The 27802-nt window shown below is 48.2% G+C and overlaps 2 protein-coding genes across 3 annotated transcripts; one reads left to right on the forward strand and one right to left on the reverse strand.

The window, feature by feature from the left end:
* Positions 1-438: 438 nt before the first annotated feature.
* On the reverse strand, positions 439-6036 carry ZNF772 (zinc finger protein 772). 2 transcript variants are annotated; one of them, XM_028093329.2, is made up of 5 exons: positions 5584-6036; positions 5182-5220; positions 3681-3807; positions 3217-3324; positions 439-2621 (listed from the first exon to the last, which is right to left on the reverse strand). In XM_028093329.2, the coding sequence occupies exons 1-5, from the start codon at positions 5893-5895 to the stop codon at positions 1477-1479; spliced, it is 1731 nt and encodes a 576-aa protein (XP_027949130.1). In that variant the 5' UTR covers positions 5896-6036; the 3' UTR covers positions 439-1476. The 2 variants fall into 2 exon arrangements, with proteins under 2 accessions (XP_027949130.1, XP_027949131.1); XM_028093330.2 differs by lacking the exon at positions 3217-3324.
* Positions 6037-12076: 6040 nt separating this feature from the next.
* Positions 12077-25776, forward strand: LOC114200944 (uncharacterized). Its single transcript, XM_028093349.2, has 5 exons — positions 12077-12311; positions 14490-14528; positions 16382-16508; positions 17021-17119; positions 22681-25776. The coding sequence occupies exons 1-5, from the start codon at positions 12279-12281 to the stop codon at positions 23772-23774; spliced, it is 1392 nt and encodes a 463-aa protein (XP_027949150.1). The 5' UTR covers positions 12077-12278; the 3' UTR covers positions 23775-25776.
* The last annotated feature ends 2026 nt before the right edge of the window (positions 25777-27802 follow it).

Genomic DNA, 27802 nt, shown 5'->3' on the forward strand with positions numbered 1-27802 from the left:
ACTTGGCTTCACAGGTGCAAACATGTATCAAAACTTATCAAACTGTATACTATAAATATGTGTTTATTGCAGAAAAGGCTTTGATTGATTGCTCTGGCAGTGACCGTAGCCATAAAAAAAGACACAAATATGGGAATCCTGAGAATTTCTGTGAGCCCTCATATCAAAGCCACAGTGATGGAAACATGTGGATATACCTTTATAAGAGTCACATTCCCTATAGTTTGCTCCCAACTCCCAATTAATCAGTATCTCTGTGCCAATTACTATTCCTACCTAGTCTTTTTAGGGGACAGTGACATCTGCCTACTAAATAATAGATTTCAGGGGCATTGGCAGGTCCCAGGGGTCAAGTTCTCATCTAGAGACTATGGGACTCGGGTTCCCTGCTTCACAGGAAACCTGCTTCTCTCTCCCACCCCCCCCCCCCCGCTTGTGTTCCCTTTCTTGCTGTGTCTCTGTCAAATAAATAAATCTTTAAAAAAAAGAGAGAGAGAGAGAGAGAGAGAGAGAGACACACACTATAGGACTATGAAACATCCCTCTGGAACAAGGGAACCAATTCATACTGCTCCTAGATACACTAGAGGCTGTCACAACGGCCCACTGCTCAGGGTGACCTTGATCACACAAATAATCCTGGCATACAGGCCAAAAGATTAGGCCCACCAAGATCAGTATTCTTTCATAGGCGATCTTGAACTTTGATGCAAGTTAGGCTAAAATGAGAGCTGCTCTTTGCTTGCCATTCTGCTAACACCACTGGGACACATTTGGAGCTCTCACAAAAGCTGTTCCTCCCCTCATGCTGGCAGAACCCAATTCTGTTCTCAATACAACCCACTGAGTGAACAGAATCCCCCAAATTATAGTTTAAAAACTAAGGCATTTGTTGCCAAAACAAACACTATGAGATGGGCAATTCCTAAGTTAGGTGACTTGGAGGCTGGACAAATCCATCATGAGTGCAAAATGAGACCAGCAAAGTCCATGAAAAATGGAAACCTTCTCTCTGCAAGCAGCCAGCAGAACAAAGCTTCCAACCTTCTGACCAACACTAGGTCATGTCCATGCTTATACCAGCTGGTGGGGGAGAAAGCATGAAGGAGTGAGGATTTTTAATGGCTTCCAGGTACTGATGATCCCTCTAGGGAAGGGAGGAGCAGAGGTCTGCCTATTAGAACATGTTGGGATGACTTATGCATAAGGTGCCATTCCATACATGGCTGGTTTTTGTTCGTTTTTTTAGAGACATGGGCAGTGACAGAATTCTGGCAAGCCTCCTGGACAGGTTACAAAGTGCAACACAGCACCAGAAAGCTTCCCACATAGGTGACAGAATAATCTCCGGGGGCAGACGTTGAAACATATGAGGTTCAACTTCCAGCTGATGGCTACTCATGAAGGCTAATCTCAGAGCTTCTCTCTGCTGTCAGTCACTACGTTGAACAAGGATATGGTGTATTCCCTGCCATCCTAAGGCCTTTCTCCAGTGTGAACTTTCCAATGTCGGATGAGGGAAGCTCTTTGCCTGAAGGCCTTGCCACACTCACTGCACTTATATGGCCTTTCTCCAGTGTGAATTCTATGGTGCTGAACAAGTACATGTTTGTGGCTAAAGGCTTTTCCACAGTCACTGCACACATAGGGCTTTTCGCCATTGTGAACTCTCTGGTGTGCAATAAGGTCAGAGCTCTGGCTAAAGAACTTCCCACATGCAATGCACTCGTAGGGCCTTGCTCCAGTATGAACACTCCAGTGTTTAATGAGTCTGTATTTGTGACCAAAGTATTTCCCACATTCACTGCACTCATAAGGCCTTTCTCCAGTATGGATACTCTCATGCTGAACAAGTGTGGATTTGTGGCTATAGGCTTTCCCACATTCACTGCACTTGTAAGGCCTTGCTCCAGTGTGGACTCTCTGGTGTACAATAAGGTTGGAGCTATGATTGAAAACTTTCCCACATATGCCACACTCGTATGGCATTTCTCCAGTGTGGATTCTCTGGTGCTGAGCAAGTATGGGTTTGCGGCTGAAGGTTTTCCCACATTCGCTGCACTCATAAGGCCTTTCTCCAGTGTGGACTCTCTGGTGCTGGACAAGTGAGTCTTTCCGGCTGAAGGCTTTCCCACATTCACTGCATTCGTAATGCCTTTGTCCACTGTGAAAAGCATCCACACGTTTGGTGTTACTGTTAGGCTTCCACTTACTCTGAGGGGCATGGTGCTGGAAAATGCTTGAACTAGCTGGGAAGTCCTTATAACCCTTCCCTGTCGTAAAAGGCATCTCCGATGGTTCCACAGGGCAGCTGTTCACAAGCAAGGTGCCGCTCTTGTCCCCTCTGAAGGGTTCCTCTCCACTGTGCTGCTTCTGGTGGTAAAGGTTTGCACTGAAGTAGAATTGTTTCCCACATGCCCCACACATGTATGATTTCTGCCTAGGGTGTGTTCCCTGGTACTCAGCCATGTGCAAAATGTCTTTCAAGACCAGGCCACAAGTCTCACAGGGGTGGGCCTTCTGGGTAGAAGGACCTGCCTTGGGAGTCCTGACCTGTGACACTCCCACAGAAATGTTCTGCTCAAAAGCTATCTCCTCATTCTCCATTCCATGCCAACGACCTGAAAGCAGACAAATGCAGAGGACAAGTGCAAATTGACACTGATGGAAGGGGTAGCCTCATTATAAATGTGTCTAACAGAAGTAAGATCAAGGTCATAGGACTGCTGTCAGAACAAGAGGTCCAAGCTCAAGTGAGTAAAGGGCTGCTAGGCAGCAGTTGGCATCTAAAGATCACAGAATGGAAGAGTCAAAAAAAAAAAAAAGGAATGGAAGAAGACTTGATTAGGAAAGGACACGAATGTGGGGTACAGCCCAGGAAGAGCATTTCACCTGGGGACAGGTGAGAGCTGTGCAGCTGTGTCTACTGAACAGCTACCACTGAACAGCTTGTATTTAAGGACTTCTTGGCGTATGCGCACATCTCATAACACACTAAGTACAGGCCAATGTTGGGGAGCACTGCAGAGGGAGCAGTGGAGAGGAACAGGTGAGACATGGAAGCAGAGGTGGGGAACAGCCAGAGGCCAAAGGTCAGAGCATAAGACAAGTGTGTACACGGGGAAGTAAAGTGTGGGGAGAGAGGTTAGGGAATGACCAGAACCCAGCCCCGACATCACATCCTTCCCCATTCCCATTCCCCAGGGCCACACCCACCCTGAGCCTCTCTAGTCCCGCCTGGAGTAACATCTGCCCAGTCAGATCGCCAGAGCTTGCTGCCCAGCTCCAGTGAGGCAACCCCATGGGACGTGGAAGATTCATATCCTAAGAGGAAGACAAGACATGTAAATGGCCAGCACTGGTCTGGGCAACCCACCACTCAGAGAAGAAAACTAAGTATTATAAAAATAACCTCAAAGTAGGGTCTTGCATGAAGAGCTCAGTGGTCTCAGCAAGTGGTGACCACTCTGGTCCCTGCAATTCCTAACCCAGGCAGGCCATTGGAAACATCAGCTAGAGGAAGGGGTCAGAAACTGGGGCACAGGGGTGCACGGATCTGGACAGAGGCATCCAGTCAGGGAGAAGACAAGCTCTGATATAGGAATGACTGGACTACCCTTGGGAAGTAGGGGAGAAACAGAGACCAGTACAGGACACTGGGGTGGGTATGATGATCTTACCCAGTGAGGCCATAAGTGCCAAGTTCTCCAGCATCACATCACGGTACAGGAGCCTCTGAGCCTCATCAAGGAGCCCCCACTCCTCCTGGGAGAAGTACACGGCCACATCTTCAAAGTTCACTTGTCCCTGCCACAAGGGGGAGAGCCGAGTCCATGAGCAGCCTCTCTCCCAAGGACACCCATCCAGGCCCCCACAGATCTCCCTCCTGCATTTCTTCCTAATTCCTCAACTCAGAGGAAATACAGGGACTGGGTACCAACGGTGTCTGCACTCTCGTAATCTCCCTTTGATTACTGTGTCCACCCGTAGCAACAACAGGCGGGTGGTCAGAGAGGCACCATCTAACCTCTGGGCCTGGCCTGCAGGGATGCACTGCCCCCCACCACCTCCTGACAGCCAGTTCTCCTGGGGTTGCTAAGATCATGCTACCAGACAACCAAAGTTGGGCTCACCTTTCTTCTTTAAGCCCCCGATAGCAGGACCCATGAGCCATCAGTTCACACTACTTTGTATGTGAACATTATTCTTTTGGATCATACTCTGTCTCACAACTCTGGCCCCCCACCCAGTCACTAGCCTCCACCATCACCTTCCTGCCTCACTAACTGCACTGCACTGTACATTCTTCCTCCTAAACCTGCCTACACGCCATCTTCTACTTTTTGGATGTCTCCGTCATGAACCTTCCACAGAAGTCCAGTGCTGTGTCCATCAGCTCACCTGACACCTCCACTCAGTGTTCACTGGAACATCTTAAACTCTTCACACGGGCTACAAATTTAAAATCCTAATATCCCATCTGAGTCATGTCTACCACTGACTTGCCCATCTCAGCTGATGGAGCTTCTACCCTTCCGGCTGAGAAGGGCTGAAACCTTGGGGTTCTCTCTCTCACATCAAAAAGAAAATCTGATCCAACACTTCTCCCACCTACAAGCTCCCCTCTGGCCCACCCCTTGCCACCACTCACCGGGAATGTTGAAGCAGCCTCCTTATGTATACCACAGCTCCCTTTACCCTCACCACACACAGTCTGTTCTCCACTTGGCATCCAGAGGGGGCCGTTAAAACCTGGATTAGACCACTCCCCCCTCCTCTGCTCCCTACGCCCATGGCGACACCACCCTCAGAACAGAGGCCTAGCTTGTCAGCTGGCCATTCCAGACCTGACTCTTGCCACCTGCTCCTGATTCCTAGCACACGTGGCGGAGACCTGTTGTTTCTTGAAAACTTCCATCTCAGTCTCTCCTCCAAGTATATGCAGGTGTTAGTTCCTGTACCTGGAACCGCCATCCACATCTTATTCCAACAGTTACCCCAAAGTGGGAACCCTTCCAGATAAGCCCTGGCCTGGACTCAGAATCCCGGGCTGAGGATTTCTCCAGGGTCCTCAGACTCAAGCGCTGGGAGAGTATAAGAAGAGGGTTGTATGATACCACAGTCCTGGAGCCCATGTGGGTGGGGGTGGGATGGATGAGAACACAGACACCCTTCCCTCACCTGTACACGGTCCATAGTTACTCCTGAGTTCACCGGGACCTGCGGGAAGAGGGAGCCTGTGAGAGACAAGCAACCACGAAGGAGCTCGTGCCCATCCCCCACTCCTACCCCGCCACAAAGACCCCGGGCTGATTAAACCCCAACCCTACCCTCTGTGCCTAGGTCTCCAGGCCACCTAACAGCGGCGTTACCTCGGACTAGGTCCTTCTGTCCTCACCGGCCTCATCATCTCCTAACCTCCTAAGCTGGTTCGTGCGTTCCGTAAGCAGTCCATGAAATACCTCTAAGGCCGTCGGATCGCGTCCTTCCCCCGTTTGGAACCTTCCCCGGCTCGCGCAGGCTCACAATGACGAAAGAACGGCTCAGGCTGACACTGCGGTGTAACGCCCCTCACACTCTCACCCTTTCACACACCAACGGCCCCAGGCCTCCCGAACACTCCGTCTGGGTCGCCGCCCAAGGCTTTGCCCACGCTGGTCCCTCCGTCCGCGACGTCCTTCCACACCCACCGCACCGGCGATCAGAAACGGGGCGCAGCCAGGGGCGCCCCTGCTGTCGGGACCCGAGGCTGTTCTCATTCGGGGCTCTGGGTTCCGAAACGGAGGTCGCGGGCGGACCCGAGGGCGCAGCACCCACCTGCGCCGGGTCCGTCAGTGCGGCCGCCGCCCCCGGAACCTGTGGACCCGGGAAGGCGCGCGGAGGGGAGGGGGTCATTAATGGTCGACAGCTGCGAGGACCCGATCCTCAGGCCCGCCTCTGTTCAGGGGAGGCAACGCCTCCTCTCGCGTTTGCTCTCTCGGGGGACTCACGCCTGACCCTGCGATCTGGAAACGGACCTGGTGGGTTAATCCAAAAACAAACAAAATGTCCGCTCAGCAAGGGAACGGAAGTCCCACCCTGATGTCTCCCGCACCAACGAAAACGCCTCTCCCTCGGGCCTGCATTGGCCCAGTACCGCGGAGAATCCTGGGTAGTGTAGTTTCCTCAGCAACCACACTGCAGAGGGGCATTTGCACCGCCTCCGGAACAGAGGCCACCACGTAGCTGGCGGCGCCTAGAAATTGCGTGGCCTTGAGTACGAGGCGGAGCTTCGCTTTCCCTTAAAGGAGCCGGTCCCATATTTCCGGTAACTATAATGTGTAACACGTGGGACGCCTGGGTAGCTCAGTCGGTTAAGCGTCTGCTTTCTGCTGGGGTCATGATCCCAGAGTCCAAGGATCGAGTCCCGCATCGGGCTCTTTGCTCATTGGGGATCCTGCTTCTTCCTCTGTCTGCTCCTCCCCTTGCTTGTGCTCATGCTCTCTCTCTCTCTCTCTGACAAATAAATAAATAAAATCCCTAAAAAAAAAAAGAAAAAAGAAAAGAAAAAGTGTTTCCTCAAAAACACATTACAGAAATGTTTAGAGATATTATTTCAGGACTCTTTAGGCAGAGAATGCGCACCAAAAAATTCAATGGACACACCATATGCTAATTTCACTCAGATTTTTATAGCTGGAAGTTAATAAATATTGTTATAAAATAAACTTTTTTAAAATTTATTTATTTGTCAGAGAGAGAAAGCACAGCAGGGGAAGCAATAGGCTCTCCACCGAGCCAGGAGCCTGATGCGGGACTAGATCCCAGGACGCTGGGATCATGACCTGAGCCGAAGGCAGACGCTTAACCGACTGAGCCACCCAGGTGTCCCTCAAATAAACTCTTGTAGCCTGCAGCTCTAGAGTTAGTTTTGTGAGCCTCAGCATTGAGGATCGGGAACAAGAGAGAAAACACTCCAGACACTCGATGATGTGGAACATGGAGAGGGATGTTAAGCACCGCTAAAGGAGGTGGACGTGTGTGTCTCTGGTTACCTCAGAAATCATTCCTTCTGCCTGTATAATCAGTGATTGTGTAGAACACAGGTGTAACACTTTTTTACAAGATAATATTTCTTACTCTGTATACAGAGATGTAGTCAGTTCCTTATAGGTGTGTTACAAATGAGAGAAAGGGGATTTACCAAATGTCATTTGGGAGTCAGAAGGGCAATAAGAACAGTCTCTATGCAGAAGAAATAGCCACTAATTAAATTTCTATACACAGTAAAAATGTCTCCTTTTTTAAAAAAAAGATTTTATTTATTTATTTGACAGAGAGAGACACAGCAAGAGAGGGAACACAAGCAGGGGGAGTGGGAGAGGGAGAAGCAGGCTTCCCGCCGAGCAGGGAGCCCGATGCGGGGCTTGATCCCAGGACCGTGGGACCATGACCTGAGCCAAAGGCAGACGCTTAATGACTGAGCCACCCAGGCGCCCCATACAGTAAAAATATCTCTTAAGAAATTGCAACATAAGACGATTTGAGGCCCAAAATGATGACTGTAATGGAAAACAAACCCACAGAAAATAAAATTCTAAACAAAATATTCAAGTCCAAAGAAGATTGATCCCAGATGAAAAGTGCAATGAGAGGAGGAATCAAGACTGAGAGAGAGGTACATCTTTTTATCAAAACAAATGCTCATTATCTATGTAAAATGTGAATATATCTCCCATGGAATTAAAATGATGGAATTGACGTGCAAATGTTGGGGTTTGGAGTTAAAGGTCAAGAAAGGATTCTTGAGACATCGTTGGTATAAAAAGGTGGTTAAGATTAAAGCATGGGACAGAACCTGTGGGCAGAAAGAGCTGCACCGGGGTACTGAGGGGTGACTGATGATATACTCTAAAGTTGGGAGGGGGTTATGGATAGCCTAAGTCTCTAAGGAATTTGGAAGTAAAGTTTCCAGAACCTTGAGGGGCTAGTCATTGTTAGGGAAAGGTCATTTATTACTGCATAGTAAAACCTTATTCACAAGACCGTTCAGATGTATACAAGTGGGCCATATGCTTGAAGGATGATTGCTAACGTAGATCTTTGGTGAGGTAGGGATAAAGGAAGTTTCCAGAGGAATTTTTATATGTTAGGGGAACACAAATATTTTTTTCCCTTAAGTAAATTCAACCTCCTGAAGTGGGGCTTGAACTCACAACTCTAAAGTCAAGAGTTACACTCTACCGACTGAACCAGTCAGGAATCCCTGGTATTTTTGTATGTTAAAGGAGACTTACAGGATCTTGGAGGTCAAGATAATATTAAGCTAAGATTGCCTTTTGCCCTCAGCAAAGTATTAACATCGAGGCAGTTGAGTTCCTAGAGGAAGGTCACTCTGCCTATCTCAAGTACTTGTCAATGGGCTTTAAGTTGTAAGGAAATTTATTTTATTTTTTTTGCCTTTGTTCTCCATGTCAGAATTCCCAAGCATTCCTTCAGACAACATCCACTGAGAGAAGGCTAGTTGCTTAATGTTCTAAATCCCTTATAGTTCTAAATGGGAAGTAAATGTATTTATAATTCTGTTAACCTTAAAAATAGAAGCTGCCAGTTATTTTACCGGCAAATGATGGGTTTATTTGGGAAAAGATAATTGCAATCCAGGACAAACAAAGCAGCAGCAAAACCATAGGCAAGTCTGGGGAACAAAGGAGAGACACAATTTTTTAAGGAGAAAAGAGGGAAGCTGGGAAGGCCGTTATGAACTACAAGTCCATTGGAGTAAACTAGGAGTTCAAAGCGTGGTGGCTTTGCATTGGCTGAGCTGTTGCCTGTTGTGGGGGGGGGGGGGGCGGTGAGGAAAGCGTTTCTTCCTGTGGCTGGAGTAGCAGAGTAGTATCAATATGCAAGGTCCTGTCCAGGTAAGATCAAGTCCATCTCTTCCTGTTGGGTCTGCAATTAACTACAAGTGGGAGGGAGTGAGAGCTTCCCTTGCAGAAACCTCCTGACTCCATTTTAGTGAAGCATCCCATTACTAATTTTCACAACTTGAATGTATTAAATAGATGCTTGTGATTTTTTTAGCTTAAATATAATAAATAGAATCAGTGTATACTTCTCAGAGGAGAAGAGGAAAAATTTGGAGTATAACTTGTTGATCAAGAAAGAATTCACTGAAAAAAAAATTTTTAAAACAGATTTTATTTATTTATTCATGAGAGACAGAGGGAGAGACAGAGAGAGAAGCAGAGGGAGAAGCAGGCTCCGAAGGAGCAGGGAGCCCGATGCAGGACTCGATCCCAGGACCCTGGGATCATGACCTGAGCCGAAGGCAGACACTTAATCATCTGAGCCACCCAGCCGCCCCAGAATTCACTGAAAATTAAAGCAAACAGACTCTTATTTGGGCAATTAGAATTACAATTTGGGAGACACCGATTTAGGTAGAAACCTGGATAGTGTTCTGAGGAAGACCAGAAAGGAGGCAGAATTATAAAGATAAAGGTTCAAGAGTGCAGTTCCCATTTTTCTGTCACATACCTGACGTCTCAGTGATTGGCTTTGCTGTGCATCAGCTAGACAGACTTGGGTTAGGTTTCACCCTGAAGTCACGCACAGCCAACATGAAGTAGACTGGGATGTGTGGCCTATGCTCTCTGCCGTAGTGCTCTCCTTCAGGTGAGTGGAGTCCTCCTTCTTCTTTTTGAAGGAAGCAAAAACATTTGACAGCTTTCAGGAACGGAACTGTAGATTTCACCCTGAAGGAGCAGTAGCTGTTGAGTCCTACTGACTCTATCCCAGAGTCTGCTAAAATTATTCTAATTATCCAGTCGAAGCTTTGCTCAGTGTATCTACCCTGCCTTGCACATTCCTTCCCATGAGAACCTCAGTAAAGACTCTGGACCATGCTTTCCCCTCTCCCTCTCTGCCTCCTGATCCACCTGGGTGATTCTGCATGTGGCCCCACATGGCCCTTCCCATGTCGTGCCTCTTGTGTTTAAGTAATAACTTCTTCCTTCATGAAAATCATTTCTGTGTCTGTATGTCTTACCACACCTATAGAACAAATCCCAGGTACATTTGGTGACAGTAGATAATCATTTTACCTAAACTAAATGATTAAATAGTCTGTTTGTTCTTCACTGATCAAGTTATTTTTTTAAATATTTTTTGTATTTATTTATTTGAGCGAGAGAGTACAAGTGGGGTGAGGGGCAGAGGGAGAAGCAGGCTCCCCACTGAGCAGGGAGCGTGATGTGAGGCTCGATCCCAGGACTCCAGGATCATGACCTGAGCTGAAGGCAGACACTTAACCAACTGAGCCACCCAGGCGCCCCATCACTGATCAAGTTATTTAAATTCCACACCCTTGTGAGGCTGTTTCAGCCTGTTAAGATCATCCATTTGTTTATTCTTGTGACAAAATTAAACTATCTGCATAGCTTTTTCTCTTTCTCTATTTTAAAACTGTCATACATTCAGTTGAGTGTTAATAAGAGATGTACAAATCATGTTTTTTTCTTTTATAAAGACTCAGGAGGGAGCAGAGGCAAGCTGAGGGCAAAGCACAAGCTGATACCCCTCAATTCCCCCCCTCCCAGGTGGAATATGTGTGACATTCCTCAGGCACTCCTGGCTGCCCTAAAGCTAAGGGAAGGAAAAACAAATGGTTAAGTAATAGGGATCACAGTCCAGCAGGACACGAGTCTTCCTCAGTTTATGTCAATGCAGTGCAGCAGCTCTTTCTGCTCACGGGTCCTGTCCCCATGCTTTCATAAAACCACCTTTTTGCACCAAAGACATCTCAAGAATTCTTTCTTGGCCATCGACTTCGAGCCCTAATGTCTTTCCCACATCAAAGACCACACCTATAGAACTATCACCTGGTGTAAAACAGAATATATAATATTTCTTAGGCATTCCTTGTCACTTGCTCCCCTTATATGACCCTCTGGCCCCCTAGAGTTCACCCGACATTTCGATAATCATGCTTTTGATGTCCTTAAAGTTTTACCACCTATGTTTACTTCCCTAAATGATAGTCTATAGTCACATGCCACATTTAGGCCTGAACTAAATAACTAATGCCCTTGGGTCTCTATCATTTCATGTTCTCGACTCCGATATTGACTCCTCACCTCCTAACCAGAGTATTTTCGCTAGTACTTAACACCTACTTCCAGAAAATCCCAGGAAGGAGTGAATGCTTCATCATCTTTTGTTCTCATGAGTCATTCCAAGGCAGTGACGGATTTAGTCACTGCTCAGCCCACAGACAAAAGGGACAGAAGAATTGGGGAAATGAAGACTGACAGGAAAGAAATGGAGCCAGAGGTAAGGGAGGTGCTGGGAGAACACAGGGAGAACACATACTAAAGTGCTGGCATTTCTTTTACCAATGCTTCCTGATGTCAACAGTAGTCCAGCATCCTTCCCACCCACAGGGAGTTTGCTTTGTATCTGGAGAGGAGAGGGCAGCGGGAACACGGAGTAGAAAGGGATGAAGGGGAGAAATCTGGGAGTGAGAGCGGGTTGGCCTACGTTTTTGAAGCCCATTGTTCTACTTGAACACCAACATTGGGCCCTTAAAAAGGGAAAGGGCACAGGTGCGTGGGGTGAGGGAGGAAGGTAAGCACTTGGGATGCCCGACTATCTCCCCGCCTATGTTCAGAACTGTGTCACTTCTTCCTCACACATCAGGCATTGCTTCACCACCGATGTCTTTGATCTTGGGCATCGCCTCAGCAAGGGTAATTTGTCAATGTACAACGGTTCAGTACGAGGAAACCACTTTATTGTGGCTCTCAAGACTCTCTCGAACTCATTCAAGAGAAGGAAAGACTGTAGTAGTACTAGCTGCGCAGGGAAACTGAAATACAGGGACATCTACATTTAGGATAGTCTCTGGAGGAGAGTCCGGGGCAGTTCTTGACCCAGATTTCCCCAGCCCGCCACCTCCGCCCGTCAGCCCACTTCTTCCACGCTGGGCTCGGTGGGAACTACATTACCCAGAAGGCGCTGCGCCCCGCGCCGCCCGCGCTCGGCCAATGAAAGTGGACTTTCCCTCGCGTGCGGAACGCGCTGGGCGGGACTTCTAGCGCGGCCGCAGGGGCGGGCGTTTTGGGGCCTCTGGGGCCGCTGAGTCTGATCAGAGGCTTGGGAAGCCTCGTGTGCGGTTGGGGTGACGAGAGCGGGAAGCCGGGAGAATCGGGTCTGAGGTTCGGCAGCGGCGAGGGATCGGGGTCGGGGGTGCGCGGGCTGGTCCCCCTCCCCGGGCGTTGCTCCGCCCACAGAGTCCGATGGCGGCGGCCGCGCGGAGGGACCTGGCTCAGGTAGGCGCTGATACCCCGGCCCTCCCCGCTTAAACTGAACCCCGCTGAAGCTGAGCCCCGAAGGAGCGGTCCGCCTGGGTCCGGGACGGTGAGGCGCCCGTGTCCGCATCCCCATTCCTGTCAGCCAGTGTGAGGGGGCGCGGGAGGGTGACAGGGACAGGGCCTGAGCTGGAGTCCTAAACCTGGGGGCTGTCTCGTGTCCGCAGGGAACGGCTGAGAGGGGACGGGCCGCCGTGGAGAGGCAGCCGGAGCGGCTGGGCCTTCGTTCTGAGGGCGCTGATGGCCACGGAGGGTTGTGAACAGAGGAGGGACTCCCATCCGTTGCTCAGAGTTTTCAGGGGCTTTTCCGGGAACACAAAGGGATCGGGGACGGAGGGTGGGGGAAGCCCATACAGTAGACTCTACTGGAGACGGGACCGTGCTGAGGGCAGCGGAGCGGGAGGATTGATGGGTCCCGGAGGGAGTTTTAAGAACCGGACAGGATTACCTGACGCATCAGAAGTGGCTGAGAGAGAAAGAAGGCAGTGAAGGGCCGGCTGTGTTTGTTTGCCCCCTTTTTTTTTTTTAAAGTGTTTCCTGAAAATACCCTGAAGGATGGAGATGGGGAGGTCGGTGCAGGGAACAGGTTTCAGGGAGAAGAGCAGGAGCTGGATTTGGGACAGGGTGGTGTCGAGTGCAGGTGTCGTATGGGTAGCTCGCGCACTCACATCTGAGGTGCTGGGGAGGGATCTGGGCTGAAGATGCCCAAGAGGTGGTGGGTCTTGTCCTGGACCAGGGCAAGGCCTGGGACTCCTACTTGGGAGGGAGAATCTTAAAGTTCTTTTTTTTTTTTTTTTAATTTTATTTATTTATTTGAGAGAGAGAGAGAATGAGAGAGAGCACGAGAGGGAAGAGGGTCAGAGGGAGAAGCAGACTCCCCGCCGAGCAGGGAGCCCGACGCGGGACTCGATCCCGGGACTCCAGGACCATGACCTGAGCCGAAGGCAGTCGCCTCACCAGCTGAGCCACCCAGGCGCCCGAATCTTAAAGTTCTTATTTCAGATGGGCCTGAAGGGCGGCGCTGCTTTCAGAAGGGTGATCCCCGTAATCCCAAGTGGTTCTGGGTGGTGTATGCAAGAGTGGAAGGTTATAGGGTCTGAGGACTGGGACTGGAATGGAGACTGAGCTGTTCAGTGGTGTAGGCCTGCCATTGTGGGCTCAGCAAGCCCTCAAGTCCAGTTTTTGTGGAGAAAAGGAAAGGTCAGTCAGGTGAGTGGAGCAGCCCCTTTTGGTGCTTGAGTTCTCCCAGCCTTCAGGGCAGGAAGGACGAGTAGCTGGAAAGGCCCCCAGCAGGATTGCCTGTAGGAGCGTGTGTAGCAAGCAGCCAGGCTGCCACCAGGACTGGTCTCTAATGTTTCCTCAGGCCCAATCCCCGTATTATTGATGTGTGAGTTTATATGAAGTGTTTATTTAAACATTAACTGGTAAAAATACGTATGTTTGTATACATACGTCTGCACGTGTGTATATACATACGTAGGCATTAAAATAACATGGGTTTAACAAGTTAAATTGATGTAAGCGCTTAATAATTGAAGTTTTAATATACTTCTAAGCATCTGATTAAAATTAAATCTTTTTTTTTTTTTTTTAAGATTTCTTTATTTGTCAGAGAGAATGAGCACAAGCAGGGGGAGCGGCAGGCAGAGGGAGAAGCAGGCTCCCTGCCAAACAAGGAGCCCAATGTGGGACTCGATCCCAGGACCCGGGGATCATGACCTGAGCTGAAAGCATATGCTTAACTGAGTCACGGAGGCGTCCCTAAAATTAGATGTCTTAAATATCACATGCTTTTAGTTAAAAGGCACGTACAAAACACACTTTGGATACCTGTCAGTTTATTTGCACTGAAAATGTTGACAAAAGGTGTTAATTATGAGGACAGTAAGAGTTACTACTTAGTACTTGACACATGGGAAGGAATTCAGTACAGATAATAGCCCCACGGGGTGGGCACCACTATTATCCCCATTTTACAGATGACAACACTGAGGCACAGGGGGGTTGTGTATTTATCCGAAGTCACACAGCTGGTAAGAGGCATCCCTGAGGACTGAGGCCCAGATGATATGAGGGACTTGGGTGGGCCTTTGTGGCCCAACACTGTTGCCTGCTTCTCATGGCTTTGCTTTTCTGTAGGTTTGTATTGCTGCAGATTTGCTTCCAGACCATGCAGAGGTAAGTGGGGGGTATCCCAAATCCTCATCCTATTCAGTTCCCACCTGCGTGGGCTGCAGGATTCTGTGACTGCCTGCTATTCTCCCTACTCTTCCATCATAGATCCCTAGAAGATGATCACCTAAGGTCAGAGGCCTGAGTCCAGACCAGGAATTACATGGATTGGTTCCCATTCCTGGCAACCAGTGGCATGACATTTATAAGACATTATATTCATGGTGATAAACATTAGAAAATGCTAGAGGTGAGGCTGGGCCGGGAATGCTTATGCAACCTTAGGTCTCTGTTATGTCTGGTGGAAACAGTAGGAAACAGAAATTAGACCTGATGGAAGCCAGGAGCTGGGCCTCTATTCTGGAGTGGCAGGAGCCCGGGAAGGTTTGGAGCAGAAGAGGGACGTGATAGGACCAGACTTAATGAGCTGCTTCTGCTGCAGAGCAGAGAGCAAACTGGGGAAGAGCGGCTGCAGTAGTCCAAGTGAGTGTGAGTGGTGGCTGTGGGGGTGGGACATGGGTTGGAATCTGCGTCTGTTTTTTCAGTAGGTCCAAGCAGACTTTCTGATGTGGAGGGTGGGAGAAAGACATGGAAGGGTCGGCAGTGACTTAGATATTTGGCTGTAGTAGCTAGAAGCTGGCAAGTACTACCATGTCAGAGTTGGTGGTAAGAGTCATTTTCACGGGGAATATTAGGAGTCAGGTTTGGGCTGTGTTTGAACTGTGATGCTTCAGAGACCCCCAAGTGGGTATGTTGAGTGGGCACCTGGACACACAGTTGTGGAGCTGAGGTGAAGTGGTTAGATTGGAGACACCCCCAGTACGGATGGTGTGTGGACCAGGACAGAGCTGTGGATCAGATTTGGCAGGAGCATCGTCAAGTAACGAGGAGAGTGTGGGGCCAGGGACTGAGTCTTGCTGGACACCTGGATGGGGTAGTGGGCTTCACAAAGACACATGAGGGAGAATGGTGTCCCTGCGGTCAGGGTGTAGGCATGAAGAGGGTCTGGCCGGTGGCCAGTGAACATGAGATACATGTGGAGACAAGGCAGTGAGGTGACAGTGAAGCTGGTGCCACTGCCAGTTCATTTAGCTCTGGGATCCCAGGCTCTTGTTCTGACCCTTGCTGGGGCCAGGGGATTAGCCCAAGATAAAATGGGCTCCTCTGGGACAACTGTAGGCCTAGTGGGAGAGACAAGTGGACTTGGGCTTCGAATAAGCCTCAGCGGAAACAGACAGGTGAGGGGACACCTTTGCAACACAGAAGTAGAAGAGGGCTGAGGGTGTCTGAAATCTGTGTGTGGTTCCTGGTGGCTGAGGAGGAAGCAAGGATATGGGCCAGGGAGGAAGGGCCTGAAAGTAGGCCTGGGGTTGCCTCTGGCAGTCAGGGTCATTGGAATTCTAGGACTGAATGGAATTCTGATTCCATGTGCCAAGCACCCTCTGGCGGGCATGTACCACACCAGCGTGTGGTGAGGCCAGGCAGATGCATGACGTGGTGTAGGGGTGCTGGTGGCAGTGAAAGGAGGTGTGGTACAATGATGTGCATGTTGGGTGGGAGTGTAAACTGATGGCTCCAGGCTCTTGTACTGGGGGCTGAAGGGAGAACAATGGCCCAAAGTTAGTCGTGTTTGGGAAGCACAGTCGGGGAGACGCCAGGTCAGTTGTCTGGCAGGCCCAGACCTGCCCACCTGTTGTTGCTGAGGACTGAACAGTGAGGAGCAAGGTGGGATCAGTGGCACCAGGGCTTGGTATCTCCTCTGAGGTGGGGGACCCCTGGAGGAGGGTGGACACTTGTGAGGATGCCTGGAGTCCTGGGAAAGGAAGCTACACATCAACTCAACTGTCCCATCTTGACAGGGCCATGTGACCTTTGAGGACGTGGCTGTCTACTTCTCTTGGGAGGAGTGGGGGCTCCTTGATGAAGCCCAGAGACTCCTGTACCGTGATGTGATGCTGGAGAACTTTTCACTGATGGCCTCTCTGGGTAAGGTCCTCACAACCCATTCCAGTGTCCTGGGCTGGGCTCTGCTCTTCCCCTTTACCTCAGGGACAGGTCTCGCCTTCCCAGAGCTGGACCACGGGCGTTTTTTCCCTTCCCCGTGCGCGTGAGTAGGTGTTGTGACAGCCTGGGCTGTGTGTACCACCCCTTCCCTTCTTGAGCTGCCTCAATACTTGCTGCCCCAAAGCCGTGCAGGGGAAGCTGTGGGATCAGGAGTCTTGCTGTCACCCCAACGAATCACACCCTGTTGGCCTCTCCGTGGCTTGCGAACGCCATAAGGATCCCTGACAGCTTTGTGCCCCAGGCTCTGCTCTCTTCCTCTGGCTGACATATGGGATGTGCCTGTCCCAGCGATTGAGGCACCAACATGGCAACGGCTTCCCTGGGTTGTTCTCACGAGAGTCTCCTCCAAGATTCTTCTGTAATACTTAGTTTTCTTTCCTGTGGGCTGTCATGGGGTGGGTCACTTTGACCCACCTGTGTCCTCTCTCCCTTAGGACTTGCATCTTCCAGGACCCATGAAATCACCCAGTTGGAGTGGTGGAGAGAACCCTCTTTGCCTCCCTGTGGAGTTGTGACTGCAGCCATGCCAAGAGGTACTCGGCGGGTGGAGCTGGGCAGGTGTGAACTCAGGGATGGACTCAGGTCCTGCCAGGAATCCTTGTGCTGGGCCCTGACGATTCGGTGCCAAGGCACGGTTCAAGGCTGATGTCCATCTTTTCTCAGTTGTGCACTTATTATGTCTACTCTGATTTCTAACCAGGGCTCTCCCCCACCTCTGTCCTTCCTACTGCTCCCTCTGCAGTGCTCCCCAACAGTGGCCTGCCTTTGTATCCTCGTGAGTTGGTCAGTCAGGCACGGCCACAGGAGGAGACACAGGAGCAGCTCAGGAAAAAACAAAGTTTATTATGCTCAGCAGGTTGAGAGAGACACAGTCATGACACTGGGGATGTGTGTGTGAGGTGGTTCACAGGGGAGGGAGCACCCAGGGAGTGGGCTCAACCAAGCAGGGGGAAGCAGAGAGTGAGTGAGGACCCATGAGCAAGTGCCTTTCCTGGGGGTCAGGGGGTGTACACAAGAATAGGTGTGAGTGGATTTCATTTGGAACATTTGAATGTCACTAGGTCACAGGAGAGGGCAAGAAGGGGGACTTGTGATAGGAACCAGCCTTATCACTTGGTTAAGCTGGTTACCTGGGTGGGGTGCTCACAGCCTGTTTGTGGGGATGTTGAGGCAACAGGAAAATATGAAATTTAAAAGGTTACAATACAATGAGCCCTGTGACGTCTCAACACCATTAACAGGACCAACTGTGATAGGTACCGCTTGCCACCTGGGTTGTGGAGACGTTAAAGGTGACTGGAATAGCTTGGTCTACCCATAGAAAGGCAGACTTTGACACAGGTGACAGCTGAGAGGAGTCCTCCTAGGGATATGATGAGGGTTTGAAACCCAGGCCTTAGGCAGGCCTGCATTTAGTGGGGGGAAAGCCAAGAGAACAGGTCATATACCCCTTGGTTTAAGGGAATCTACTGGAAGGTTTTGGTTATGTTATGAAAGATTTTTACCTCTTGGCCTAATCTTCATAGTTTTGCTTGTAGCTCTCTAGAGTTACTGAGTTACATACAGCAGGAGGTACCCTGAATAGCACCCACGCCTCCTTTCCTGGCTAGTAAGCAGTTAAGCCAGTGTGTTATCCACGACCATTCGGGCTTAGAGACTTGTGTGCCTGTTGCATAAAGGGACAGTGTGTAGTGCAGCCTTTGTATGTGACCTTGAGAGGGTCGCCAGGAGGTGCTGGTTGGCAGTCATGATACAATCTCGTTTGACACAAAGGCTGCTCTACTGGGGCCAGCTCTGGTGTCGCCTGTGGCTATGGGGGGGGTCCTGTTAAGATGGAAATAAATCTTGCCTGTTTTGCCTGGGTTTGATAGCAAAGGGGAGGTACCTGGTAGATAAAGAACTGTGGGGCTCCTCGGTGTAACCACTGCACACTGGGGTACAGACTCATTGGGTGTCAGTAGGGGAAAGTGTATAAAGTGCCGTACCCATGAGTTCGGGCTGCAGTAGAATCCAGAGGTACTGTTAGTTACTGATTTATTGATTTTTGGGAAAGAGAGAGTGTGCGAGTGGGGGGAAGGGCAGAGGGAAAGGGAGAGAATCTCAAGCACACTTTGCGCTGAGCGTGGGGCCTGACACAGGGCTCAATTCCATGGCTCTGAGATCATGACCTGAGCCGAAACCAGGAGTTGGATGCTTAATGGACTGAGTCACCCAGGCGCTCCTGAGGTGCTGTTATTTAAAGCATAATGTGCCCGTGAGGTAGTTAGCATGAGGGCAAAAGACTAACATGCAGTTGGCTCGTGGGTACAAGCAGTAAGCCTGTGGGGGTGACCTGATTATAAGGTGCAGCCATCCTAGGTGAGTGTAGTTGGGAACAAAGGCAGGGGGCATAAGCAGACAAGGTGCTTTGAGGGGACCCTGTCTGGGTCCTGACAGTACAGATTGTGGGCAGTCACTGGGTTGTTTAAATTACTCATGGACAACTCAATAAATGTATGTTGGGTTCCTTGAAAGGTAAAGGTGAACAGGGGCTGTGACTGGTAATAGGCACTGAATAAGATCCATTGCCCAGATCTGCCACAGCAAAGTAGTCACTGGGCACCCTTTGGATATCTTCAGTTAATTCAATTATGTTAGGTATTAGAGCCTTGATGGGGAGAACTTAAGCTTTGGGGTTTTGATAATCAGTAGTTGAGTGGCATTGTTGGTAGAAGCCCTTGAAGACTGGCCAAATAGGAGGATTATTGAAAGGAGAAATTATGAGAATAATTGCCCCTTCATTTAGTTGATCTTGAACAGCACTCTGAAGGCCAGCAGTTACCTTGTTTCAGGTGATACTGTGGTGTGTTTACTACCTTCACCAGCAGGGGCAGCCCCACAGGTTCTCATTTGGTGAATAACTGGCAGGACCAGGGAGCGTGGCTTACTCCAGCTTTGTATGTGGCATGCAATGGCATCTCTGTCTATAATAGGAAAAGTCAAAGCGGTAGGGGTCACTGTGACAGGCAGCCATTTAATAAAAACCGTTGCAATTAGAATATTGACATTGAGTGCAGTTTCTTTGCCATGAATAGTTTTACTGCCATTACCCTGTAGTTTAAAAGGGGCACCCCCTTTAAATCTGAATGGGTTGCTTGGAATGATGGTGACTTGGGCTCCTGTAGCCCATAGAGTTAGGAAATGTTGAAGAGTTCCTGTGAATTACCAGAATTGTATGTGGGTGATTGCCCTTGGGTGGTATGACAGTGCCTGAGGACTAGCTGAATCCTCACTGGCTTGGCCTTGGCGGTTGACATTTTTGGAACTGGAAGCATCCTTGGGTGGTTCCAGAGGAGTGGTTCCCTGAGCCACCAGACCTGTGGGTAATAATGGGTGAGGCTCTTCTAGTATTTCTTTTAGTTGTTGTAATTTGTTGTTTAGTTGTTGTAATTTGGGGTTGGCTTGCCTAGTAGTTAGTTTGTGGGGTCTCTCAGTGGTCAGTAAGTCACCTGGAGGCAGTAGGGGTGTCAGCAAGTTGGGAAAAAAGGAACAGACTAAATGGTATAGGTGGGGGGTACCCGCATACTAGGAGGCAGAGGGTGGTAAGTCAGACTTTGTCAGTTGGGGTGGGTGGAGCCCTTATGGCGTGTCAGGAAATCAGTTCCATCCTGTTTGGTGTGGGACATGTCAATAAAATTAAGCAATGCCACCCTATATTGGGAAGGGCACCTGCAAGAACAACTAGACTCTGACAAAGGCGGCCGGCCTCCTCTGGATTAAAAACACACTCAGGATTTTTCTTGTCTGAATGTTCAAAGTACTGAAAGATCCACTGAACCATTCCACTTTGTGCGGAGGAGCATCAGGGCTTCCTGATGCTTCTGTTGTCCATCTCCAGGCCATGAAAATCCAAGTCAGTAAAGGCAGGGCTTCTGAATCCGGAGGGGTGGTAGAAGTTTCAGATTCCTCATCTGAGGCTTTTATAATCTCATCAAAAGTTTTGGCATCTGTCATCCCTGCCCTGGCATTTGGGATGCCCTGCATCCTCCTGGGTGCCTTTAGCCCAAAATGTTATGTGAGAATTGAACTTGGCGGGCCAGAGGATCTTTAAATTACCTATCTTAGGCTCTTTAGTAATGCCAGCAGCTGCCTCATCTCTGGGGCTCTGTGAGCAGGAGCTACAAGCCGGTATTAAATGCTCTTGGTGACCAATGAGCTCCTTTCCCCCATCTCTTTGCATGAAATCTTTCAGAATAGTTTGGATTTCCAGTCTTGTGATGTCGTGAGTTTTAGTTTCTAATTCCTCGTGATCTGCGTTCTTGACCTGCTGGTTCTGGAAAGATATTAGATGCTTCCTTCCTGTGGCTCCATCTCTTAAGGTGACCTCAGCTGGATTGGAATCCGCTGAGGAGAGCTGTGGTGGCTGGATGTCTTTTTGGGATTGGTCCCAGATCTTGGGAGCAGAGTTGGCAAGTTGACAGGCAGGGGCACGAAGCAGAACCTGGAAGGGTTTCAAAGGTGTTTACCTTTCTTGAATTTTTGGCTTACTTCCTCTGGTTATTGTGAGGTGTTAGAATGAAATGTTCCTGCTGAGATCCTAGGCCATAAGAACTTGAGCCATTTATCTCCAGGAATGGGACCCATTGATGCCCACGGGCTTGGGAGGCAAGGAGCCACAGCAGCAACACAGGCAGTGAAAGAGTTGCCAGCAGTACAGACCCTCACAGGCTGCCATGGTAGACTTCCCATGAAGGAGATGCAGCATCCCTGCCTGGGATTGAGGAGCAACATGGCTTTGGGAACACGAAAAACCTCCCAGTCCTGGTGCCGTGAGTCCACAGGAGTTATCTCCTGAGGGTTACCCAGCCCCCCTCTGTTGACAGATCAGCTAATAGCCAACAACTGATATGCAGTGCTTCTTTGGCGGCTGCAAGGAGATTACCCTTCCACTCTCACCCTCGATCCTAGTGGAGACTTCATGACGTTTTTAGCCAATTCTACCAGCCTGTCCCTTATTCAGGGAGCACTAGGAGAACACTCCCCCTCCTCACCAGCACCCTGTTGAGTCAGGGCTGGCCAGAAGTGAAGTCTCAGGGTATTTGAGGAGAATGAGCTCCATAATTTAGGGTGGGAAGCCTTGGCAATGCCTGAGAGAGGCAGCACACAGGAGTGCTAGCAGGACACCCAGCCTTCCCAGATGGTCGACAGCCAGTTAGTAAGCCAAGCAGTTAGGAGGCATTTCCTAAATCTTCCCCCACCTGTGAATGATTGGCATCAGACCATGCTGTTTGCGACGTCAGTCATTTTGTATTTTCTGAGAATAGGTGCAGCCATGACAGGAGAGGCACAGGAATAACAAAATTTATTACACTCACAGGTCCGAGACAGATAGTCATTGCATGATGAGAGGGGCAGAGGGTCACCTGGGAGGGAGTCCCAAGGGAGTGGGCTCAGCCAGGCTGGGGAGAAGCAGAGAGGACCTGTGGGTGAGTAGCTTCATTGGGAGTCAGGCTGGGATGCATAAGAAAGGCAGTGAGGGGGTTTCACTGGTGCGTTTGAACGGTGCTAGGTCCCAGCCAAGGGGGAGGGTAGGAAGGGGACTTGTGGCAGGGGCCCGCGTCACACTAGCGTACGTGTCACAGAATTCATGGCCTGGGGGGAGGTTGAGGCAGCAGAATACGAAGTTTTCAAGGCTCTGATACATACAGGCTTTCACAGAGTGTGTCATGAGGTGTGCACATGTCCTTAACCCTGAACACCAGCTACTCAGTTGCATCTGATTGTTTTCTGGGCCTGACCACACCCTTCTGCACTGTGTTCCGGGGTCATCAGCAGCCTTGCTGAAGGCCATCTGCAGAGTGTGTTGGAGACCCAGCCTCTCCTCCCTGAGCTGCACTCCATCCTGTGTCCTTGCTGCTCATGAGGCCTCCCACCAATCTGCGAGCTTGCCAGGTCCAGCGCAGGCACGGCAGGCCCTTCCTCACTCTGAACCTCAGGCCTGATTCTGCCCGCAATACGACGGACTATTTACTAGGTGTGTGAGACACATTTGTAAGCATGCTGCGTCCTCCCACTGAAGTCCACATACACTTCATCAGCACTTCTTTGCTTTCAGGTTGGCGGCGTAGAGCAGAGGTTAAGGAAGCACCTCATGAGCAGAGTGTTTATATAGAAGGAGTGCTCAAAGCAAAAGTTCAACACCAGAAGCTGCACTGTGGAGAGAAACCTTTAAGAGAAGAGGGTGGGGAGGGTGGAAAGGACTTCCCAGTCAGTTCTGGTTTTCTCAACCATCAGGTGACCCGTGGCGGAGGGGAGCCACAAAGGAACACCAAGAGTACGGAGGCGTTTCACCCTGGAAAAAGGCATTACAAATGCAGTGAATGTGGGAAAGCCTTTGGTCAGAAATACTTACTTGTACAGCACCAGAGACTACATACTGGAGAAAAGCCTTACGAATGCAGTGAATGTGGGAAATTATTTAGCCATAAATCAAACCTTTTTATACATCAAATAGTTCACACTGGAGAAAGGCCTTATGGGTGTAGTGAATGTGGAAAATCCTTTAGCCGCAATGCTGATCTCATTCAACACCAGAGAGTTCACACTGGAGAAAAGCCTTTTACATGCAGTGAATGTGGAAAAGCCTTCAGGCATAATTCCACACTTGTTCAGCATCATAGGATCCACACTGGAGTGAGGCCTTATGAGTGCAGTGAATGTGGGAAATTCTTTAGCTTTAACTCAAGCCTCATGAAACATCAGAGAGTTCACACTGGAGAAAGACCTTATAAGTGCAGTGAATGTGGGAAATTCTATAGCCACAAGTCAAGCCTTATTAATCATTGGAGGGTTCACACTGGAGAAAGGCCTTATGAGTGCAGGGAATGTGGGAAGTTTTTTAGCCAAAGCTCTAGCCTCATGCAACATCGGAAAGTTCACACTGGAGAAAAGCCTTTTAAGTGCAATGAATGTGGAAGATTCTTTAGTGAGAATTCCAGCCTCGTTAAACATCAGAGGGTTCATACTGGAGCAAGACCTTATGAGTGCAGGGAATGTGGGAAATTTTTTCGCCACAGCTCCAGCCTTGTTAAACATCGGAGGATTCACACTGGAGAAATGCCTTATGAGTGCAGCAATTGTGGGAAATCATTTAGCCAGCGTTTCAACCTCATTCAACACCAGAAAGTTCACAGTGGAGAAAAGTCTTGAATGCAGCTGATGTGGACAAGCCTTTAACCAGAGGTCTGCTCTGATTCAGCAACAGAAACTTCACAATCCAGATAGGCCTAATGAATACAGTAAATGTGAAGAAAGGCTTCAGCCAAAAGCTTAAACTTGTTGAGCACCAGAATGTTCAGACTGGAGAGAGGCCTTAGGAGTGCAGTATACATGCAGTTTCCTGGTCAACCTAACTTAAAACAGAGAGGAGCTCTGAAAGTAGCATTTATGAGGAAGCCAGCAACTGAATATCATTCATCCAAATATCCTGACATACTGCCTCCTGAGAAAATAAGCTTCTGCCTGGGAGCTCCAGGGAGAGGGAGTCCTGTGTTCTTGGATGTATGTCTGTAGTGGAGATTCCACCTCTATCATTGGAGTGGGGAGAGAGGGAATGGTCTTAGTTCAGATATGACTGGCTCTTGCTGCTCTTACTGAATATTAGACGTTCTTAAGTGTTTCCTCATTTGCTGTATACCGTAGGACCATTTCCAGAGACTTTAACTTGTGTTTTTATAATATTCCCCAGTTTTAATGGGAAGCAGGCCTGCAGAGCTCACACTGTCATGCAGGAAGTTGATCTAAATATTTAACTTTATTAAGAACTTGCCAACTTGTGTTCTAGATGGTTATGCCATTTCATATTTCCTCCTATATTAGATTTCCAGTTTCTTCACATCATTGCTTATCCTTGTATGTAAGACACGAGCCATTCACTTCAGCCATTCTAGTAGGTGTGTGGTTTTAACCTGTCTCTCTAATGACTCAGTGTTGAGCATTAGTCTTTGTGTTAATCTGCCACCCATACATCTTCTTTAGTGAATTATCTTTTCATGTTTTTTGCCTACTTTTAGAAAAATTGGTTGGTTTCTTATTGTTTTGTGATTTCATATATTCTACATAGAAGTTCCTTATTTGATATATGTTTTACCAGTGTTTTCTCACAGTCTATGCCTTTGATTTCTGTTTCTTTCTTTTTTTAATTTTCATTTCTTAACAGTCTCTTTCCTAGGGCAGAATTTATTAATTTTCATGAAGTTCAATTTATTTATTTTTAGAGATTTCATGTTTGGTATGATATTCTTTTTCTTTTATGGTACTATATCTTTGCTTGTAAATAAAAGCCTTATCGGAGTATGGTGGAGTCTTATGAGTCCTTACCCAAGCTTATGAAATCTTTGTGGATTTAAGTGTATATAAAAATTTTCAATGTATGTAGAAATATTTACCTATGTACATATCCCCTGACTCTTCTGATGAATGCTCAGGTCATGATCTCAGGGTCATGAGATCGAGCCCGCATTGGAGCCTGCTTAAGATTCTTTCTCTCCTCTCCCTCTGCCCCCGCCCCCGCTAAATAAATAAATAAATAATAAAATAACCTAAAAAAAAATCGGCATTCCAATAGGCATGAGCATATTTAATGCCCAGTTATTGGTACAGTTTTTCAGTAAAAAGAACCAGAACTCCTTAGAGGCTATTTCCAGGTTGGTGCAGGAAGGTACATGAGCCTAGAAAATATTCTTGGATCAGTTAAGAAGTGCTCACAGAATGATGTCGACATATTAGATTTCTAGTGCTGTCCTAACAAATTACCACAAACCTATGGCTTAAACAACACATTATATTATAGTACTGTAGATCAGAAGTCCTACACAGGACAGGTCTCAATAAGTTAAAATCAAGGTGTTCGCAGGGATGTGTTCTTTTCTGGAGTCTCTAGGACAAATTCTGTTTTCTACTCATTTGAGTTATTGGACGATTTCAGTTCCTTGTGGTTGTACGACTTATGTTTGTGTTTTCTCTGTGGCTCTCAGCTTAGGGTTGACCCCGAACATATAGGAACTTTTACAGCATATTTAAAGCTAAAACAGTACCAATTGTATACAAAGTCTTACAAAACAAAGGTCAGGGGCACCTGGGTGGCTCAGTCGGTTAAGTGTCTGCCTTCCGTTCAGGTCATGATCTTCATGATCCCAGGGTCCTCGGATCAAGCCCTGCATCAGGCTTCTTGCTCAGTGGGGAGTCTGCTTCTTCCTCTCCCTCTGCCCCTCCCCCCTGCTCATGCTTGCTCTCTCACTCTCTCTCAAATAAAATCTTAAAAAAAAAACGGGCACCTGGTTGGCTCAGTCGTTAAGCGTCTGCCTTCGGCTCAGGTCATGATCCCAGGGTCCTGGGATCAATCCCCGCATTGGGCTCCCTGCTCAGGCGGGAAGCCTGCTTCTCCCTCTCCCACTCCCCCTGCCTGTATTCCCTCTCTCGCTGTCTCTGTCAAATAAATAAAATAAAAATCTTAAAAAAAACAAACAAACACAAAACCAAAGTTCAAACACTTCCCAACTAATTAAGTGAACCCAATACTAACATGATACTAAATGTGGGTAATATTTAAAACAAATTACAGAGCAATATCCACATGAACATAGATACAGCAAAACCTTAGCAAAAAATTTTTTGGAGGGGGGGAATGATGGTGGCAGAGTAGGAGGACTGTAGGGTCTCCTCTTCCCACAAATGCAACTAAATATCAAATCATCCTAAATACCACAGAAGTCAACCTGAAGGCTGGCAGAGCAAACTCCAAAACTAAAGATAGGGAAGAGGCTCCATCAAAGAAGGTAGGAAGTGTGGAGACATGATTTGGGAGAGAACTGGATTGTGGTTGATGTGGGGAGAGAGCCACACTGATGGAGAAGAGCAAGAGACACTCCCACAGAGGGGAATGGACAGAAGAAACAAGTACCCGTAGCAATAAGCTTGGAAAGCATGAGGGGCCAAAAAGAGGAGAAGATACCAGTGAGACCCTGAACGTGGAGATGAAAAAACAATCAGAGATGAAGACTGCAATAAGCGAGATTAGAAACACCTGATGCAATGAACAGTCGGCTGGAAAAAGAATGAATTAATGACCTAGAAGAGTAATGGAAAGTAAACAAGATGAACAAAAAAGAAAATATGCAAAACAAGAACAGACTTAGGGACCTCAGTTACTCCATCAAGTGTACTAACATTCACATTATAGGAGAAGGAAGAGGAAGAGACGAGAGAAAACTTATTTGAAGAGATAATAGCTGGAAATTCCCTAATCTGGGGCGCCTGGGGGGCTCAGTTAAGTGTCTGCCTTCGGCTCAGGTCATGATGCCAGGGGCCTGGAATGGAGCCCTGTATCAGGCTCCCTGCTCAGCGGGGAGCCTGCTTCTCCCTCAACTCCCCACTTGTCGTTATCTCTCAAATAAATAAAATATTTTTTAAAAAAGAAAATTCCCTAATCTGAGGAAACAGATAACCCACATCCAAGAGGCACACAGAACCCCTAACAATATCAACAAAAGCAGATCCATACCAAGGCATATTGCAATTAAAATGGCAAAATATAGTGATTAAAAAAAAACTTTAAAAGTGGCAAGACAAAAGAAGACAGTTATATTCAAGAGAAATCCAATAAGGCTATTGGGATTTTTCAGCAGAATCTTTCTAAATCAGAAGGGAGTAGCATGATATATTCAAAGTGCTGAATGGGAATAATCTGCAACCAAGAATATTCTATCCAGCAGGACTATCATTCAGAATAGGAGAGATAAAGAGTTTCCCAGACAAACAAAACTAAAGGAGTTCATGACCACTAAACCAGTTCTGCAAGAACTATTAAAGGGGACTCTTTGGAAAGGAAAGACCAAAAGTGACAGTATGAAGATAGGAAACACAAAACTAGTAAATCTGACAACACACACCTAAAATGTGTGTGTGGGGGGAGGAGTAAAGAATGGGTTCAAACTTAAATGACCATCAACTTAATATAGACTGCTATATGCAGAAGATGTTATATACAAACCTAATGGTAACCACAAATCAAAACCCACTAATAACATGGGGCACCTGGGTGGCTCTGTCAGTTGAGCGTCCAATTCTTTTTTTTTAAGATTTTATTTATTTGACAGAGACACAACAAGAGAGGGAACACAAGCAGGGGGAGTGGGAGAGGGAGAAGTGAAGCAGGCTTTCCTCTGAGTAGGGAGCCC

Source organism: Eumetopias jubatus, unplaced genomic scaffold (genome assembly GCF_037043125.1).
Source record: "Eumetopias jubatus isolate StellerSeaLion01/CBP00866 unplaced genomic scaffold, mEumJub1_p1.0 scaffold_10, whole genome shotgun sequence".
NCBI lineage: Eukaryota > Metazoa > Chordata > Mammalia > Carnivora > Otariidae > Eumetopias > Eumetopias jubatus.

Coding starts and splice junctions, on each gene's coding strand:
- ZNF772 (XM_028093329.2), bottom strand. CDS start 5,895: ATGACCCCCTCCCCTCCGCGCGCCTTCCCGGGTCCACAGGTTCCGGGG. Junction 3,325..3,680: donor GGCACTTATGGCCTCACTGG/GTAAGATCATCA, acceptor TCTTCCTCTTAG/GATATGAATCTTCCACGTCC. Junction 2,622..3,216: donor CGGGACTAGAGAGGCTCAGG/GTGGGTGTGGCC, acceptor GTCTGCTTTCAG/GTCGTTGGCATGGAATGGAG.
- LOC114200944 (XM_028093349.2), top strand. CDS start 12,279: ATGGCGGCGGCCGCGCGGAGGGACCTGGCTCAG. Junction 12,312..14,489: donor CGCGGAGGGACCTGGCTCAG/GTAGGCGCTGAT, acceptor GCTTTTCTGTAG/GTTTGTATTGCTGCAGATTT. Junction 14,529..16,381: donor TGCTTCCAGACCATGCAGAG/GTAAGTGGGGGG, acceptor CCATCTTGACAG/GGCCATGTGACCTTTGAGGA.